Source organism: Mus caroli, chromosome 13 (genome assembly GCF_900094665.2).
Source record: "Mus caroli chromosome 13, CAROLI_EIJ_v1.1, whole genome shotgun sequence".
Taxonomy (NCBI): domain Eukaryota; kingdom Metazoa; phylum Chordata; class Mammalia; order Rodentia; family Muridae; genus Mus; species Mus caroli.
Genome location: NC_034582.1, coordinates 68,929,215 through 68,946,826, shown reverse-complemented (window position 1 = coordinate 68,946,826; position 17,612 = coordinate 68,929,215). Strand labels below are relative to the sequence as shown.

At 42.3% G+C, this 17,612-nt stretch overlaps 1 protein-coding gene across 2 annotated transcripts in view; it reads left to right on the top strand.

Annotated features, from left to right (window-relative positions):
* The window catches only part of Ahrr (aryl-hydrocarbon receptor repressor), an 80,002-nt gene that overhangs the window by 1,781 nt on the left and 60,609 nt on the right, over positions 1 to 17,612 (top strand). Inside the window, exons 2-3 of one of the 2 annotated variants that reach the window (XM_021180983.1) lie at positions 6,655 to 6,727; positions 11,982 to 12,163. In XM_021180983.1, the coding sequence (XP_021036642.1) occupies positions 6,663 to 6,727; positions 11,982 to 12,163 (247 nt within the window). In that variant the 5' untranslated portion in view covers positions 6,655 to 6,662. The remainder of the gene's footprint in view (positions 1 to 6,654; positions 6,728 to 11,981; positions 12,164 to 17,612) is intronic. The other variant, XM_021180984.1, reaches the window with a different exon arrangement.

Sequence of the window (17,612 nt, the reverse complement as noted above, 5' to 3'; positions counted from 1 at the left end):
ATCTGATAGGGAAGGGCACACAGCATTTGGTAAAATGGACCATCTAGCTGCAGTGATGTTAACACTGTGCTGGGGATATAGACAGAGACCAAGGTGCAGGATAAAACTCAAAGCAGTTGTTTGAAGACTTGAGGAGACTGGCTGTGGGTCCCAACAAGTGGCATCTTGCTCTCCCCGATATAGGGGTATAGAGCAGCATCTATCAACTCTTGGTGCTTTATGCAAGAACCTGCATTTTAGGATTTGTTCCTCACATTTCAATGGAGACATGGAGATACATAACCTAGACTACAATGATCAACAAGTGGCTGTTCATGAGGCTGGACAGGGTCATGCTGCACCCAGATCATTGCCTTTGTTGCAGGTCCTGCTGCATGAGGTAGAAGAGTAAAGATGGTTCGCACCAACCTCTTGTGGTCTCTGTGCTCCTAAGCATCCTTGGTTGATTCCTATCCTAACTTTTCGTTCTGTTCCTGCCTTGAGACTCTTTGCCCATGAGACTGGTCAGGCTGGTGGTGCTGGAGCTTGGGTTCTTCTAGGATATAGGGGTAACCCCCTTCCATCACTGTATTTACCTGAAGGTTCGTCCAGTGGTATGTATAGTATGTATGTGGCCCTCTGAGGATGTCAGGAAGCATCCCTGACCTGTTCTCTGGGGCCAGGCCTGGGTGTGGCTTGGAAGTTTCCTGTCTGAGTTGAAAGTCCTTTGCAGACCCAGTGGGATGGCTTGCGTTCTGGCCTCCAGCCACTGCTTACCCACCTTGGTTTCTTGGAGAATTCCACTGACTGAACCTGTGGCTGGACATATGTTGAGGCCAGCATCTCACAGGCCATCCTGCTCTAGCTCATAGCCACTGCTCGCCACACATCTCTCTATCCATCCAAACCCTTCTGTTTCCCCATCCCTGCTCCTTTAGGTATTCTCCCCTTCAGCCTGAAAAATTTCCTCTGACCTCATCACTCTTGCAGCTCCCTGCTCTTTCTGTGGTTGAACTGTAGTGGTTTCTAGGCCCATATGTGATATGACTTGTCAATGTTTTCTGCAATTCTATGCACTGTCCTTTTCCTTTCTTTTAAAGTTACAAATGTTTTACATTTTGTGCGGATGAGTGTGCAGTTATTTCTGTGCACCACATACATGCCTGGTGATCATCAATGGTTGTATGCTACCATGTGGGTACTGGAAACCAAACCTAGGTCCTCTGTAAGAACAGCAAATGCTCTTAACTGCTAAGACATCTCTCTCGTGCCTCCTTTTACTTTCTTGCTAGTTAGTTACTTTCTTGCTAGTTAGTGTACTTTGAGACAAAAGTTTTATTTTGGTGAAATCCGATTTAGCTGTCTTTTTTTTTTTAAATTTTGTTACTTGTGTTTTTGATGCAAAAACTAAGGCTGTTGTCACATTTAAGGACACAAAGGCTTATATTATTTTTGTTCATTATAATCCTTTTGTTGGGCTGGAGAGATGGCTCAGTGGTTAAGAGCACCGACTGCTCTTCCGAAGGTCCTGAGTTCAAATCCCAGCAACCACATGGTGGCTCACAACCATCTGTAATGAGATCAGACGCCCTCTTCTGGAGTGTCTGAAGACAGCTACAGTGTACTTACATATAATAATAAATAAATCTTTTTTTAAAAATAATCCTTTTGTTTCTGAGAAGGATGAAGCTTTAGCTCTTACAGTTAGGCCTTAATGAGTACTAGTAATTTTTTTCAAGTGGTGTAAGTTAGGGACCCAGTCTCACTCTTTAGCATGTAGCTATCCATTGGCCACACCACAAGTTGTTGAAGAGACTGTCTTCCTCATTGGGTAAACTTGGAACTATAGTGGAAGTCAGCTGACTACAGTATGACGGTTCTTGTGTCACACGTCCTCTCTTCTGAAGATTAAAAAGTCCTATTTATTTATTTATTTATTTATTTATTTATTTATTTACAGGTGGGTTTTTGTTATATAGCCGAGACTGGCCTTGATCTCAGGACCCTCCTACCTTAGTCTCTCAAGTGCTGGGGTTACAGATGTGCATGACCAGGCTAGCTCCTGTACCTTTTTAAAAATAAGATTCCCTGGAGATGAAGTCACAGGTGCTTGTAACTTACCCGATGTGGTTGCTGGACATCAAACTTGGGTCCTCTGCAAGATATGTACTCCTAGCCACTGAGCCATTCCTGTGGTCTCTTCTACACTGCCTATTAAGGAAAATTTCAAGCTTTTTACAAAGGTAGAAAGATTTGTACAATGAGCCCACTTTGGTCATGAACCAGCACAGATGGCTAATTATCAGTACTGACAGACATGGCTTCATTTGAGCCTTATTCTTTCAACCAAGCCATCTAGACTCCATTGTCCTCCTGGACAAATTATATAGAAACATTGTGTGCCGTGTGTGTGTGTGTGTGTGTGTGCTTGCATGTATACTCATTTCTTAGTTTGACTTCATCTTCAACTTGAATTTGATTAATTTTAATATTGTATTAACTGGAACTGGACTAATTATAAAAGTAACAAGGGAACTCAGAAGAGTATACTAGAATAGAGGAAGAGTGAGTGCCTAAGGAAGTTTCCTTCACAGAGATGGGATTCAAACCTTTTGGGAGTTATGATTCAACCCTCCAGAGAGCAGAGGAAGTTGCTGAGTTTTCTAGCTTCTGTAGTACTAAGAGCTAAGAGAAAAATTAGTTCAAAAGCCAAAAAAGGTGCCTTTTCTCGTCCAGGGTCCTCTAGTGCCCTCTCCTGGCAGGTGTAACATCATGCTCACTCTAAAAAGAAGTACTCTAAGGGTCCAACATCCTTTATGCAGAGCAGGCAAGCAAAGGTGACTTGGAACCTAAAACCAGGAGGTGGATAACCAGTACTGTTGCCCAGTATTTCTATACCTTCTCATGGATGTGTCTTCCCTTTTGGATTTTTGGTGTACACATCTCATAAATCTCACAATATACTCTTATTGTTGTTGCTTAAATTGTCAACTACTGTTTTATTTATTAGTTTTAAAAGTGTATGTGTGTGTGTGTGTGTGTGTGTGTGTGTGTGTGTGTGCATGTGAGTGTGTGCGTATGTATGCCAACAGAAGCCAGAAGAGGACATTGGATCCTCCGGAACTGGAATTATGGGTGGTTGTGAGCTTCCTGACAATGGTATTGGAAACTGCATTCTGGTCCTCTGAAAAATCAGCAAGCTCTCTTAACCACTAAACCACCTATCCAGACATGCATTTTAAGAATTAAAAAAAAAGATTTTTGAAAGGCATTTTTACAATATGTAGAATTTTACGTTATGTCATTTTTAAGTGCTTTAGTTTTGTTGCTTCCCTATCATTTTGCTTGTATTTTCTCTGGTGAGGAATCTGTTTTTGTTCTTTATTGTTGTATTTTACTGTACCAAATACTGTAGTATTTGCAAATTAAAATTACTCTATTTGTCACTGATTATGAGTTATTTGGATATGAAATAATTCAGTGTAATCTACCTCATGTTTTGTTTTGTGCTTGGATTTCACTGAGCCTCTTGGATACGTAGTTCATGGTTTTCATTGCTTTAACTTTTTGTCTAGTATCTATTTAGCATTTCCTGATCTTTACAGGTCCACTTACACATGTCAGGACTTTAGATATCTCTATTTTATTTTTACTTGGGAGTTATTTTAAATGTTATAGCTTAAATGATGACATTGCATTGGTTCATTGCCAGGAGATAGCTGATTAGCCTTTGCATCTGGTCCTTTTACTCTTCGGCGTTGTTTAACTTAATGGTGAATGATATGAAGACTGTCTTTGAGACAGGGTCTCAATGTATTAGTCTGGCTTGCCTAGAATTTGCTATGTAAACCAGGCTGGCTTTAAACTCAGAGATCTGCCTGGCTCTTCTTCCTCAGTGCTCGGGCTAAGGGCATGTGTCACCATGCCCAGATTATGGTAGGTTCTTCAAAAGTGTTCCCCCTCCCCCAGATGGATTTTCTATATGGAACATCACATTGCCTGTGAAGAGATGACGTTTGAGTTCTTCCTTTCTAAGTTTATTTCTTTTTCTTACCTTGTTTCTCTGGCTAATCCACAATGTGATGTGTGATAGGAGGAAAGAAACACAAAGTTTATGCTTGTTCCTGATTGTGGGCAAGATTCAGTCTACCATCAGGACTTGGCTTTTTGGAGATGCTCTTCCTCAAGGTTACCTCACCTTCTCTCCATACTTTTAAGTGGGGATTTTAATGATAAAAAATGGATTTGGGTTTTGCGAGATGATTTTTGTAGGTATTAATATGATCATATTTTTCTTTAATTTATTAATGATAATGTAATGGATTGCAATGCTTGATTCTTGAGAATTAAAAAAAAATCAGAATTCTTTGAAGAAATTTCATTGAGGTCTGGTGCATTTTGTATTGCTGGATTCTGTGTGGTAATATTTAATTGAGGATTTCTGTGTCTATGTACATAAGATCTTATTCTGAACTCACATATGAATATTGTTTATTTTTTCTCACATAAGCAATGGAATTAGTCTCATATTTTAGATTAGTGGACTATATCAGGGAAGCTATTTGGACTTGAGTTTTCTTTGTTAAGATATAGAACTATTTATGTTATTTATTTTTCTTGAGTGATCTCTAATAGTTTGTGTCCTTGAAGGAACTGCTCCGTTTCAGTTAAGTTGTTGAAATTATGGGGAAATTATTTGTCCTAGTGTGCTTGGATAACTATGGCAAACTATCACAGATTGGGTAGATTAAGAGCAGACCTTCCTTTCCCACAGTTCTAGAAGATGGAAGGCCAAGATGCTATTCAACTATTTCTGGTGAGAGTATCTTTCTGGCTGGTGGATAGCCTTGTTTTCTTTTTATCCTCATTGAGTGGTGAGAGAAAGAACCCCGGTGCCTTTTGCTCTTTCCTATGAGCACAACTCTGTGGAACTACAGTATTTACCCAGTGACCTCACTTTCTTAGTCACCTCCATTCATGCCCCATGTCCATGCAGAGAGTTGCAGCTTTAACATGTGAATTTTGGGAGACATAGTTCAGTTCATAGCAGTATCCTCTTATAACCTTCCTACTGTGTATGGGATCTGTGGTAAGTCCTCTCTCATTCTGGTTCTGCTAGTCTATATCTTATATTTCTGATCATTCTGGATAAAGGTTTATCAATTGTGTTGATCTTTTAAGAATCAATTGTTAGTTTCATTGATTTTTCTTCACTTTTATGTTTTAAGTTTCATACCTTCTCTCCCTTGTTTCTATCCTAGTTGATTTAGGTTTATTTTCTGTTCTATTTACTTCAGTTAGAAGCCTGTATTATTTATTTGATATTTTTCCCTAACAAGTACTTACCACTCTGTTTCACAAAGTTTGATGTGTTTGTATTTTCATTTCCATTCATTTATAAGTATTTTTTAAAATTATGAGTTCCTTACTTTCCAGACATTTGGGAGTTTTCCAGATGTCTTTCTAGTTTACTTCCACCACACCAGAGAACATACTTTGTATGATTTCTGTTATTTTCGATTTATTAGGGATTACTCCTTCAGTAAAGTCTATTTTAGTGGATATTCCAAGTGCACAGAACCAATGTGCACTCTGGTGGTGATGAAGGGTGTGTTTTGTAGCTCCCCTGAGTTACCGTCAGTACATCATTTGTACATGCCGGGACTGTACTGATTGATCACTGAGAGTGGGTTATCAGTACCTGAGCTGAAACACTTTCTTAACTATGTTAGCTGCTGGTAAACATTTAGGATTACCACATTTTCTTAGAAGACTGGCCAATTTTTGTTAGTTTTTCTTTGTCCCTGGTGACATTCTTTTGTCTTACATCTTGCACGCTACTCCAGGATGTGTGATTAGTGTTTATGGAACATCTATTCTATGAGTTCTCTTTTTTTCTGCCTGCCTCTCTTTATCCTCAAAGGAGATCACTCACATAGTTCTGACACTTTCACACCCCACTTTTAGGGGGCAGAAATGGCATCTCTTCCAGATAATACATAAACGAGGTCAAATCAGGGATACCCATTTCCATTCTGATGATACCAGGGGATGCAACAGGGATCTAAGGGAGTCCGTGAAGGTTAGGATGTCTTCACTACTAGAAATATCAAGATTCTACACAAGGAAAGAGGGTACTTATATTTTTTGAGGGGATGTGAAGTACTTTGAAGTACAGGCTGCTTTAGTGATTTCTGTGGAAGGCATGTGCGTGTGCCTAGCACCACAGGACACTGTTAGCTGGGCTGTAGATGTCTGAGTATGAGTAACCATAGTGGAAGTCCAGCACATAGGACTAAGAAGAAATAATACACAAAAGAGTGGGGACCTGTTAACCCTACAGGCCTGTGGGTGCAAGAGGGGCAGGTGGTATGGCTCTGAAATACAGTAGCTTCTTGAGGCTCAGTAGCATGCACCCTGCTTCACCAACTATGTAACACTGTTTGGAGTAAAACTATGAGGGGTTCTTACAAAACGTCACCTCATTTTATATTGTATGTCTATCTATACTATCTATAGTAGTGAGCACTCCAAACTTGCAGGGCTGACTGACCTGCATGAGGGCCAGTGGATTGTACTGACCTTCTTGCTTTGGGGTCACTATAGTAAGCACATGTGGGGATGTCATGTTGGGTCTCTTCATGTGATTGACTCAATGCATCCTTTCTCTTTTAGGATCAAAGATGATGATTCCATCAGGAGAGTGTACATATGCCGGTAGGAAGAGAAGGAAACCCATTCAGAAGCGGTAGAGTATCATCCTGATATCCCTGGGAAATAAGGGACATCTTGTGCCTTCATGAGGAGAGGGAGTTTTACAGGCAAACATAGTCTAAGGCAGGCTTTTGAGAACCTTCCTGGAAGTCATAGTGGCCTTTGGATCTCATGCAAGCGTGATTTGTCACTGGCTTTCTTTAGCAGGCAAGCTTACTTTAGGCAACTTCTCTGACCAGGACATAAAACACTGGCTGGAGTTGCTGGAGATCTCATTTGGGGGAGGGATATGTCATCAATATGTTTGGAACCTTTGTTCCCTTCAGCAATGAGTCATTCTGTCTGTGGAAAGTGCCCCAGGATTTAGTCCTTACACTCCAAATGACAGCGGCTCTTTGGGGGGTCATTATCCTCACCTAAGGGTATCTGAAGGTATAGAGATGGGACAACCCAGGACTCAGACCCATGTCCCTCAGGGACACAATTGTCTGTAGTCTTTTCGTTTGTCCTGGGCTTAACTTGAAATCCTCAGAGTGGTCAAAGTGAGAAGTGTGTGGTAATTCCAGCAATACCAGGGTTTAGTACACTTTCCAGGAAATCAGTTGAGTTATAGCTTCCACAAAAGGCCCATAGGCTGCCTCTGGCTCCTGGTATAAAATCTGGCATGTGCATCATCAGCTGGGGACTGTGGTATGTGTGTGTGTGTGTGTGTGTGTGTGTGTGNGTGNGAGAGAGAGAGAGAGAGAGAGAGAGAGAGAGAGAGAGAGAGAGAGAGAGAGAAAGGGGTACGGGGAGGGAGAGGTTGGTTTGGGATGGGTGTTTTGGGTATGTGATCCAGTGTGTGTATGATGCTGCTGCATGTGAGGCTGGAGGGCAGCAGAATGTGAATGGAGCACCCAGCAGCCGCTCTTTCTAGGTGTGCTCTCTTTGTATGTGACAGAGCTACCCCTCTTGGCCTCCAGGGCTACAAGATTCTATGTAGATTTATGACCCTGTGGTCTAAGGACTGGCAAGAAGCTGAGGTTGCCCTGAGTGTCAGACTGGACTTTGAAGGTGGTTATTTGGAGATTGGAGCCACCACACAGTGGGGCTTTGAAGTAGGCTGGGATGTAGGTTTTGATAAGGGAGGAGTGCTGGAGGGGGAAGCTGAGGGGACTAAGGAGAAGACATAAAGCTCATGAGAGTAAGCATAGAAATGTGCTCTTCTATGACAAAGATTTAGATTTTTTTTATATAACATTTATCACATAAATAAGAAGAGAAAATAATGTCACTCAGCTGAAACAGTGGTATCTGATGGACAGTATAGAAGGAAGTGGAGCTGAATTTTTTTGCCTTCATAATATTTTTACTCCAATTCAAAAGTGAGTCCATGTTTGAGACATCGAATGCTTACATTTTATTTTATTTCATTTGTTTTTGAGACAGGGTCTCACCATGTAGCCCTGAAGGGCCTAGAATTTACTATATACAACATACATGGCCTAAAACTCATAGAGATATACCTGCTTCTGCCTATCAGCTGCTAAGATTAAAGGCAGATACCATCATGACCAGCTAGTATTTGATTTCTGGATGCTCTGAAAAGATAGAATACTTTCCTGGCTCACAACTCAGGGAAATGTCTCCATGCTCTGTCCCCTTTCAAGAAGCATCCGGTTTTAGCATTGTCTGTGAATGAATGCTTCCTGAGATGTTCATGCAGTGTCTGTTTCTTCTCCTTCTGTATGTACTCATGTTGTATACATACCTGCACACCTCAGAGTCTGTGCCATAGCCTGCACTTTCTCAGCTACATAATCTGAGTATATGATGTGTGCACTCCCAAGGGTGTTAGCTCAACTCAGTCTTTTGCTGTCCATTAAGCCCTGTGTTCCCTAGCTGCAATGTAGATCTGCAGCACACATCAGTCAAGACTTTTCCACCTTTTCCAGGGGACATAGGGATATGGGTAAATGACACAGGCTGCCTGATGTCCGTGCCACCTGCCATGCTATAAGTGGCAAGTAATTTGTGAATGTTCATTCAGCTATCAAAATTCTTTTTTTTTATAACCCCAAGTATTACCCAGTAGTTATGGGTATTTCTGAATCCACAGCTTTCTCCCAGGAGTGAATGCCTGGTGTCACCATCAGCATGCTTGGTGTGCCACATCTTTTTCTCAAGGACCCCAGAGTCTTTACCAGGGACAGTGTCTTCATCTCATGATAGTGTGGAAGTTGTAATACTGATTCATTTTATCTGCTTTTTAACCTTTTTTTCCCTCAAAATTGTGTGTGTGTGTGTGTTGAAAGAGGCCTGTGATTACCCAAGTCTGGAAGATTCTTATAAAGTTTTATATTTGGTTTTACATTTGGGTCTGTGATTAATTTAGAGTTCATCCTGAGGTGCCCTGTCACATAAGTGGTGGCATTTACTATTTTTTATGGATATCCAGTGAATTGAGTGGCCCTTGAGCTGCCTTAGTATGTTGATCTAATTAATTGACTTGACGAAGGATAGATATATGGGTCTATTTGTAGATTCTCTATTCTGTTCCACTGATTCATATTTTTGATTTCCCTAATATGAACCCATCTTAAATATTGGGACTTTATGGAAGGCTTAAGATCAGGAGTTAAGTTCTCCTGGTGTATTGTTCACAACTGGCTTTCTGTGTACCCTTGAGAATTAACTTCCTAATCCCTGTTAGCATTGAATCTGTAGGTCAGTTTGGGAACATACAATATTGTATTTTGCAACCTAAAAACACGATATACCTTTCCATTGACTTATGGACAGTAGTTAGGGCTGAAGGTGGTGTAGGCACCACACTTCACAGAGAGGCAAGGACACATCTACCCTAGAACTAGATGGAGGTTAAATGTAAGCTGGGCTTATGACTTAGGGAGCCCCTGCTCAGCTGAGGACTTCCCAGGACTCGGAAGAAACTGGAGTTGGAGAGCATGAATGGGAAGGCCCATGCCTCAGGCTGAATGTGTCCTTGGATGGACCCAGGACTATGGTAAAGAGGACAGCTCTGACCTCTGAGCACACAATCCCATTTGGACCCATCACCAGATAGACACTGCTTTGGACACTAGATGGACCAAGTGCCTATACATGTCCCAGCTCACCCTGATTCTGCTGTCTTCTTCTCACTACTCAGATCTTCATGGTTCTCTTCCATTCTACAACCCCATCCTAACCCTATCTGCCCATCAGATGTCCCCTTTGTTTTGTGTGGAGTCCTTAGGTGTCTATCATTCATAGACTGGGTCCTTGCCAGGTTGTGAGGTTGTGCCAGTCTATTTCAGTTTGAGCTGACAATGTAAACTAACACTAGACTTAGACAGATAAGGACAACAAATAGAGAAAAGAAAACATTTACAAATCATGTATCAGATAAAGGCCCAATATACATATAAAGAACTCTTACAACTTAAAACCAAAAGGCTGACCAATCAAAAAGTATCAAAGGACTGGAGTGTCACTTCTCAGAGAAGATATATAAATGAACAAGCACAAGAGAATGTTCATAGTGAGATAAATAATCAGGGAAGTACAAATCAGTGCTACAAGAAAACACTACCTCATATCCACTGGCTATAATGAAAACGGAACTGTACAGGCACAGACAAGCATGTGGAGAAATTGTAGCCCTGTATACTGCTGATGAGTCTGTGAAATGGTGCAAATCTGTATAATGTAGCCTGATTTTGGAATTCCTCAAAATATTAAGCCCAGAATTATTCAGGTTCAGCAATTCTAGCCTGGTTGTCTACATTTAAAATACAGGTCCAAGCAAACTCTTCCTAGTGGATGCTCAGAGCAATGATTATAAATGGAAAACCACCAGCGTTGTTAATTGGTGAAAGATAAAAAAAATAGGGTCCATCTATATAGCTGAATGTTATGCAGTCATAAAAAAGAATGAAGAAGCAATCACACACATTACATGTGAATGAGCTATGGAAGCATCCTGTTTTGTGGTGACAGTTAGGTGCACCATTCTTTGTGTTCCTGTACAATCAAATGGAATACTCATAACAAATCAGTCCACATGGGTAGAAAACAAGCCAGCAGTTTACAACACCAAAGGAAGGACTTTAGGAGAAAATGTACAACGAGGAAAGAGCTTCCCTTTAGAATTACAATCTACACCAGAAAGAAATGTGCAGTGCCACAACTGGTAAATGAAGGAGGCTGTTCATGTTTAAATGACTGATTGTATTGTGTGAGATACATCTTATTCCAAAAAGGAACAGCCCCTGAGTTTGTTACTGCCAGGGACTATTAGTCAACTGGGAATGTGGGTCCTGGGGCAGCTCCTCTAATACTGAGATTCCCTGAGACCCCAGAAAGAGTTGGCCTGCTGAATCAGGTGAATGCTTTTGCAGTTCTGCCAATAATGGGTCATTTTGCTCTCCTGTCCTTTCCAACACTGGATTCACTCTGGCTCCTGCCACCTCTTCTAGAGGCTTAGTGTGGGTGGTGCTGAGAATGAAGAATCAGGAAGGGTCATTTTGTGCCACAACTAAGTGGGTTAGAAGAGGGACTCCTAAGAATTTAGATGAAGGGATGCTGAAGGCTCTCTCTCCAGGCCAGATGAATTGAGGCCAGATGGAACTGTCTATGGATGAGCAGGTTTCCTGAGCTATGAGGAATGGTGGGTAAAGATCTTTCTTGACTCTCCAGATGCTGTGGCTCTGGAGGCTTTGACTTTCAGACCTTGTCTGTGCTGTCTGCCAAATCCCGGAGTCCTCTTCTAGGCATTTGGACTCTAAGGCTTCTCAGGCCTCTCACTTACAAATTAAACTGAAATTCATTGTCCTAGGAACGAAAAGGACCAAGAACTGCTTGGATTGCCCTTGGGGTCAGGAATCTGTCACTCTTCTAGCACAGAAACTTGTATTTTTCCTATGGTATATTAGCTTTGGGTTAGGTATTGTGAGAATTTGAAGGAAGTCAGATAAAAGCACATTTCCCATGCACATTCTTGCCCAGACAGCCCTATGTAGGCATCCCCCCTTCTCCGGAAACCTGGCACAGAGAAGTTGAGAAATGCACTGGAGACACACAGCCAGTAGCCACACCCTTCATCCTTGCCTGAAACTTTTCTCACATTTCTCCAAACATCAGGTTGGAGCTTCCTAGTGTGTTGTTTTCTTCGAGGAGCTATCTCTAATTCTTATAAGCACTTTCTGTCTAAGCAGCAGCTAGTGAGGTCACCACAGAAAATGATTTCTTGCCTGTGGAGCCAGTGGCTCCTGCTGAGAACCTATATGACTAAGGCCTTCTTCCCACAGGAGGCTTACCATGGGAGCTGAGAAATCAAATCCTTCCAAACGGCACCGGGATCGCCTCAATACAGAGCTGGACCACCTGGCCAGCCTGCTGCCATTTTCACCTGATATCATCTCCAAGCTGGACAAGCTTTCTGTCCTGCGCCTCAGCGTTAGCTACCTCAGGGTAAAGAGCTTCTTCCAAGGTAGGACTCTCACCTGTGCATTGTGTTCATTTGAGCCTACGTCTAACTTGTATCACCTGTGTCCACTTGAATTGCTCTGGGCAATCCTGGTCTAGCTTGGTTTCTCTTGTGCCCTGTTGGGTCTTACCTGGATCCACCCGAATCCATACGGTTCTGACATGGGCCCAGCTGTGATCAGACATGTGCATAACGTGTTATACCACCATGCAACTCTATCTATGCTAAACTCATCTAGATGGCTGTTGGCTGACTCATCCTTGGGATTCCTCTGGCTCCAGGATAACAGTGACCTTCTAGCTTCAGGGTTTCTACCCACTTTTCTAGGATGGTCCTGGGTTTTCTAAATGATCAGAACCAGGACAGCTCTGGGGGGAGAGGGAACTCCAGGAAATAAGGGGGTCATGCCCAGAGCCAGGATGGCTGGTGGGGGGTGTGGGTTTTAGGGAATAATGAAATTTATTCTGAGAGAGAGTAAGATTGTCACAAGCAGGAGGCCTAGTGTCCAAGGTTAGCCTTTTTTTCTATATATTGCTACCTCGAGTCCCACAGAGTGCCCCTGGAACAGCTTTGTGTGCTGTGGCAGGCAGAATGATCTCCTACCACCATTATCTAGCAAGTTATTCTGCCCTCTACAGCCTGTCAAGCTCTGTCTTCTCATCCATCATAGTTCAGGGATAGTTTGTATCTTTCTACTTGCTGTGATGAATCCTGGGTGGTAGCAGGCCTTTCCCTGAACACTGTGGCTTTTGTTATGTTAGAGGACTGTAAAAGGTGCCTGTGAAGGATTGGGGTAGGTGGTCAGAGACAGAACTCTTCTCTGTGTTCACCATGGCTTCTCACACTGGTCTGAATTGAGAATGATACCCATGTCCTGCAACATCATCTTGTTGCCTTAGATGTCCAGGTTTTTGGTTTCCTTGGGACCTTGGATATCTGGAAGGCTAAAAACCGCACAGGGCTTGAAAACACAGGTACGACTGGGCAGCTTCTGCATTGTGTGACAGCCAAAGGTGGCAGGCTTAAAGGGGTTTGAAATCCAAAGGGTACAGTTTCCAGTTGCTGGCTGCTCAGGTTGGCTTCTGGGTACAGCATGGTTACAGTTCTGATGGAGTAAGCAGTACCACTGAGCTTTGATAGCCACTTTCAGTGTCCTGTAGCAAGAGGGGCCTTTCTGGGAAGGTGAGGTATTCTCAGCATGGGGCCTTGCTAGCCTCAGCAGTCCCCCAGAACCCTAATGAAGGTTAACATTCCAGTATCAGGAGGATGCTAAGTAGAAGTTCTGCATAGTGCCTGATACCTGACTGTCTTGACACCCTACCTAAGGTCTTCCATGGGCACCTCTAAATCCTGGCTAGTTACAGCCTCCGGGAAGTGAATATTGAATACCATGTCACAGTAGAGCTGTGACAACACATTTTCATTTCACTCTTTAGGTTGTCTAGTTTTATGCATAAATAGATTGCTTTTATGAATGAATTGTCCTCTACCCTAGGGATAGAGAATGTCTACCCAGGGAATCTAGACTGGAGCTGCCTGCTGGGAAACTTTCAGTTCAAATGGTGCTACAGTCAGTTTGCCTCTGAGATCTCAGTGCTTTTCCAGAGCATTAAGAGTGGAAAGAAATTGAGATAATCTTTCCAAACATGCTGTGTCATCGTCATCTTGTGTGGGTGAGGGAAGATAGGAGAGAATCGAGGCCTCTGTGTTTGTGTTCTGCAAAGTGCCTAAAAGTGAGAAGCGCAACTAAGTCAATCTCCAGCTCCCATGGGCACTGTTATCAAACTTCAAGGGTAGCATCCAAGTCTAGACCACTCAGGTCTGCCTGGAGCTGCCCTGGGTAGAGAGGCTCTGTCTAGAACTAAACATGGCTTTGTTTTCTGTGCTTGTACTGACATGACCACACATATACACACACTTGACCTTGGGACAGAGAGGAGACATGCTCGAGTTTCCTTCTGTTGTCATGATAAAATATTCTGACAAAAGTAACTTAGGACAGGAAAGGGTTTACTCATCTTATAATTCCAGATCACAGTTCATCATCATTGAGGAAAGCTCAGGCGGCCACTCGAGGCAGGAATTTGAGGAATTTGAGGGCAAGTCTGCGTATTAACTTCCACACAACAATTACATCACCTCATTTTACAGCCAAAGAAGCATGGTAGAAATCATGGAGGATACTCCTTGCTGATTGGCTTGAAGACTGGTCAATACTCAGCTAGCTTTCTTATACAATTGAGGATCATCAGCCCAGTGGGCTAGTGGATCACCAGCCCAGCACCATCTACAGTGGGCTGTCCTTTCTATAGAGTTAGCAATTATGACAATTTCCCAGATATTTCCACTGGCCAATCTGAAACTCGAGGCTTTCCTCTCAGATGACTCTAGGCTGTGTCAAGTTGCTAGGTAACTAGAACAGGTCTCTTCTTCCCTCAACAGGCCTAGATGTACCTAGTCAGGCCAGAGCTTGTTGATCTATAGGAGATCTGCTCCTGATGTTTCTGGCCAATTCCAAAGACAGTCCAAGAGTCTGTGTTAATATCCAGTTGTTAACTTACAAGTGAAATGGTTTGCCCCATCTTGCTGCCATTTTCAGAGTCTGTGATGTGAATGATGCACTACTTGTAGCTGGTCTGCTCACATCACTGCAGCCTGAGGATCCCACTGTGTTGAGATGAAATTAATCCTCTGGGTGCACAGACTTCATGAGAGTGTTGTGGCTTCTGGGGGTAAGATAAAAACTTTTAAAGTTTTTTCTACTACACATTTTCAACCAAGAGTTCTGAATTTTGTGAGTCCCTTTAAGCTGCACACTAGAGAAGAAATTCTAAAAATTTTCCTGAACTCATTTCCAACTGTGTGATTAGGAAAAAAAAAAAACGAAGCTGCAAAAATTAGATTTTAGTTTGTGCTTGTTGACCCAAATTGGATGAGCTAATTTCATTAAAACTTCCATAAAACATCACCTCTGAAAAGGACATGAACTGTAAAGTCCAACCTCAGAGGGTGACAGTGGCCTGAGAAATCTGCTTGGAATATTAAAGGTTGCCTTTAATGAGTTGTTAAAAGGCAGTGGGTTGTTTTAATTTTATTTATCTGTTCTGTGTGTGGCAAGGCCTTGCTTTTTCACAGCTCTCTACTTCCACTATCTTCTGTGGGCAATAGTCAGGGCTGGGATTTTCCACTTTTACCAAATTTTGCTCTCCACAAAAGGGGAAATTTTGGTAAAGAAAAAACGTGGGGAGTGTTTAGAAGAGCGAGCTGGCCATGTCTTGCTACAGGGCAGGGAGCCGAGTTGGGTCTCCATGCTTAGACTAGGTTGAATCCCTGGATACGTAGCACTGAACGTTGACTGGGAAACTCTAAGAAACCTTGGCCCCATTATTATAGTCCAGAACCATCCTAGGTTGGCTTGTCCCATGTCTCCCCAGTGACACTTTATTGTCACCAGGACAAGGTCCAGGAAGACCTACCAAGAGTAGAATGTCTCAGGCATTGATATTAAAGATCATGCTCAGGCCTGCTCTATGGACAGCATCTACCCAGTGAGTCGTTAGGATGGGAACATCCATTAGGCAGGCAAATGTGCACTCTGTGGAGAAACCACTCCAGGGAGAGGAGATAGTCTGAAAAACTAAAACATAAGAGCAAAAGAGGCAGAGAGACGTAGTTTCATCTCTCACAAAAACCTAGAGATTTCTCATGGCTATGCTGCTGCTTCCTCCCAATGGCCCGTACTCACCTTGCATGGTGTTTGGCCTCTTTTGCTCATTTGTTTTGTTCTCGGCTTGCCACACCTGCCCACATTCTTCTGGCTATCCTAGAATTCTCACCCAAGGTCATTCCTGGCCCCCCTTCTCACTTGAGCTGAACAGGCTCCTCTGCTTCATGTTAACCCCAGATAAACAAATATAGACACACCATGACATCACTACATGTAACCTGGGACACAGAACTTGAGAACACAACATCCATTAGCATGCAGCACTGAACATTGAGCATTGAACATTAGCATGTAAAAGTCATGTGTTCCTTGAGAGAATTAATGACTTTGAATACACCAGGTGGATGTATACTGTTATTAAACTGTGCTGTATAATTTTTTCTGGTTCTCACCAAAGGATTACCTTTTTCCCAGTGGTCTTTGTCATGAATTAAACATTTGTATCCTCTCAAAATTCATATCCTGAAGCCCAATCTGTTGTGTAATGGTGTTTGAAGATGGACCTCTAAGTAAAGTAATCAAAGTTAAAGAAGATCCCAAGGTATGGATGACCTTTCAGAATCTCTTATAAGAGGAACACAACCTCCAACCCCTGAACACATACCCAGAATAGCCACCCATTTGAGGACACAGCAAGTACAGAAAGGTCCCCCAAGGAACGCAAATTGGCCATCATCTCGACTATGACCTTTAGCCTCTAGAACTGTGAGATGAGTTGCTGTGGTCCAACCTGTCCAGCTAATGATATTTTGCTATCTTATCTGACTAAATACTGAGAAGTGGGATACCACTGAGATAAACACTAAGACGTATGAGGGAAGCTATGGAATTGGATGACGGAGGATGCAGAAGCTCTAAGGTGTATGCTGGGAAGAACCAACAGCTCTGGGATGTTTTTGCTATAATATGACTTTTAAAGGTGATTCTAGAATGTTAAAAAAGGAAAGAGGAGTGTTGAAGAGCAGGTTCTTGTTGTCTCAGATAATATGTGTTATATTAAACAGAATTTAGTAGTTGAGAACTCAGCAGGAACAAAGAGCTGGTATTGTAAACCAGAGGAAACAGGATCTTTATTCATAAGATGGCAAAAATGCAGCCTGTTTGTGTCCCTAGAATTTTCTCAAGAATAGAATCTGCAAAAAGATGAGGTGACTTTCAATGGAAGAGATTCCTCAGTGAACTACTGAAGGTGTTTCTTGATGCTTTTCTTTACTGCTTATAATAAAATATGCAGAGGAATAAATTGAAGAAATTAAAAGGAACCAGAAGTTAGAGCTGAAAAATCCTTAGCCTACTCATATTGCAACAAATGAGAGAGGATGCAGCTGAACAACCACTTGTTAAAGAAACTGTGTGATATGAACCACGAATGTAATCAGTCACCACAGAAGGAGGAAGAGAGAAGGGTTATAGAAGTGGATACTTCTGTCTCAGCAAAAGGAGACAGGACAGTAAGAGTTATTCCTCTAACAACATGCATTCACCATCAATAAAGGGACAGTGTGACCCTGAATAGAGTGTCCAAGGTTGCTGTGGGCCAAGGATGCCCACCCAGAACTTTGAACCCAAGATATTTCTCAACTCCAAGGTCTAATCTGATTTGCCTTACTAAGTTTTAGCCTTTCATGGTAACAATACTTTTCCTTTCCTTTCCTTTCCTTTCCTTTCCTTTCCTTTCCTTTCCTTTCCTTTCCTTTCCTTTCCTTTCCTTTCCTTTCCTTTCCT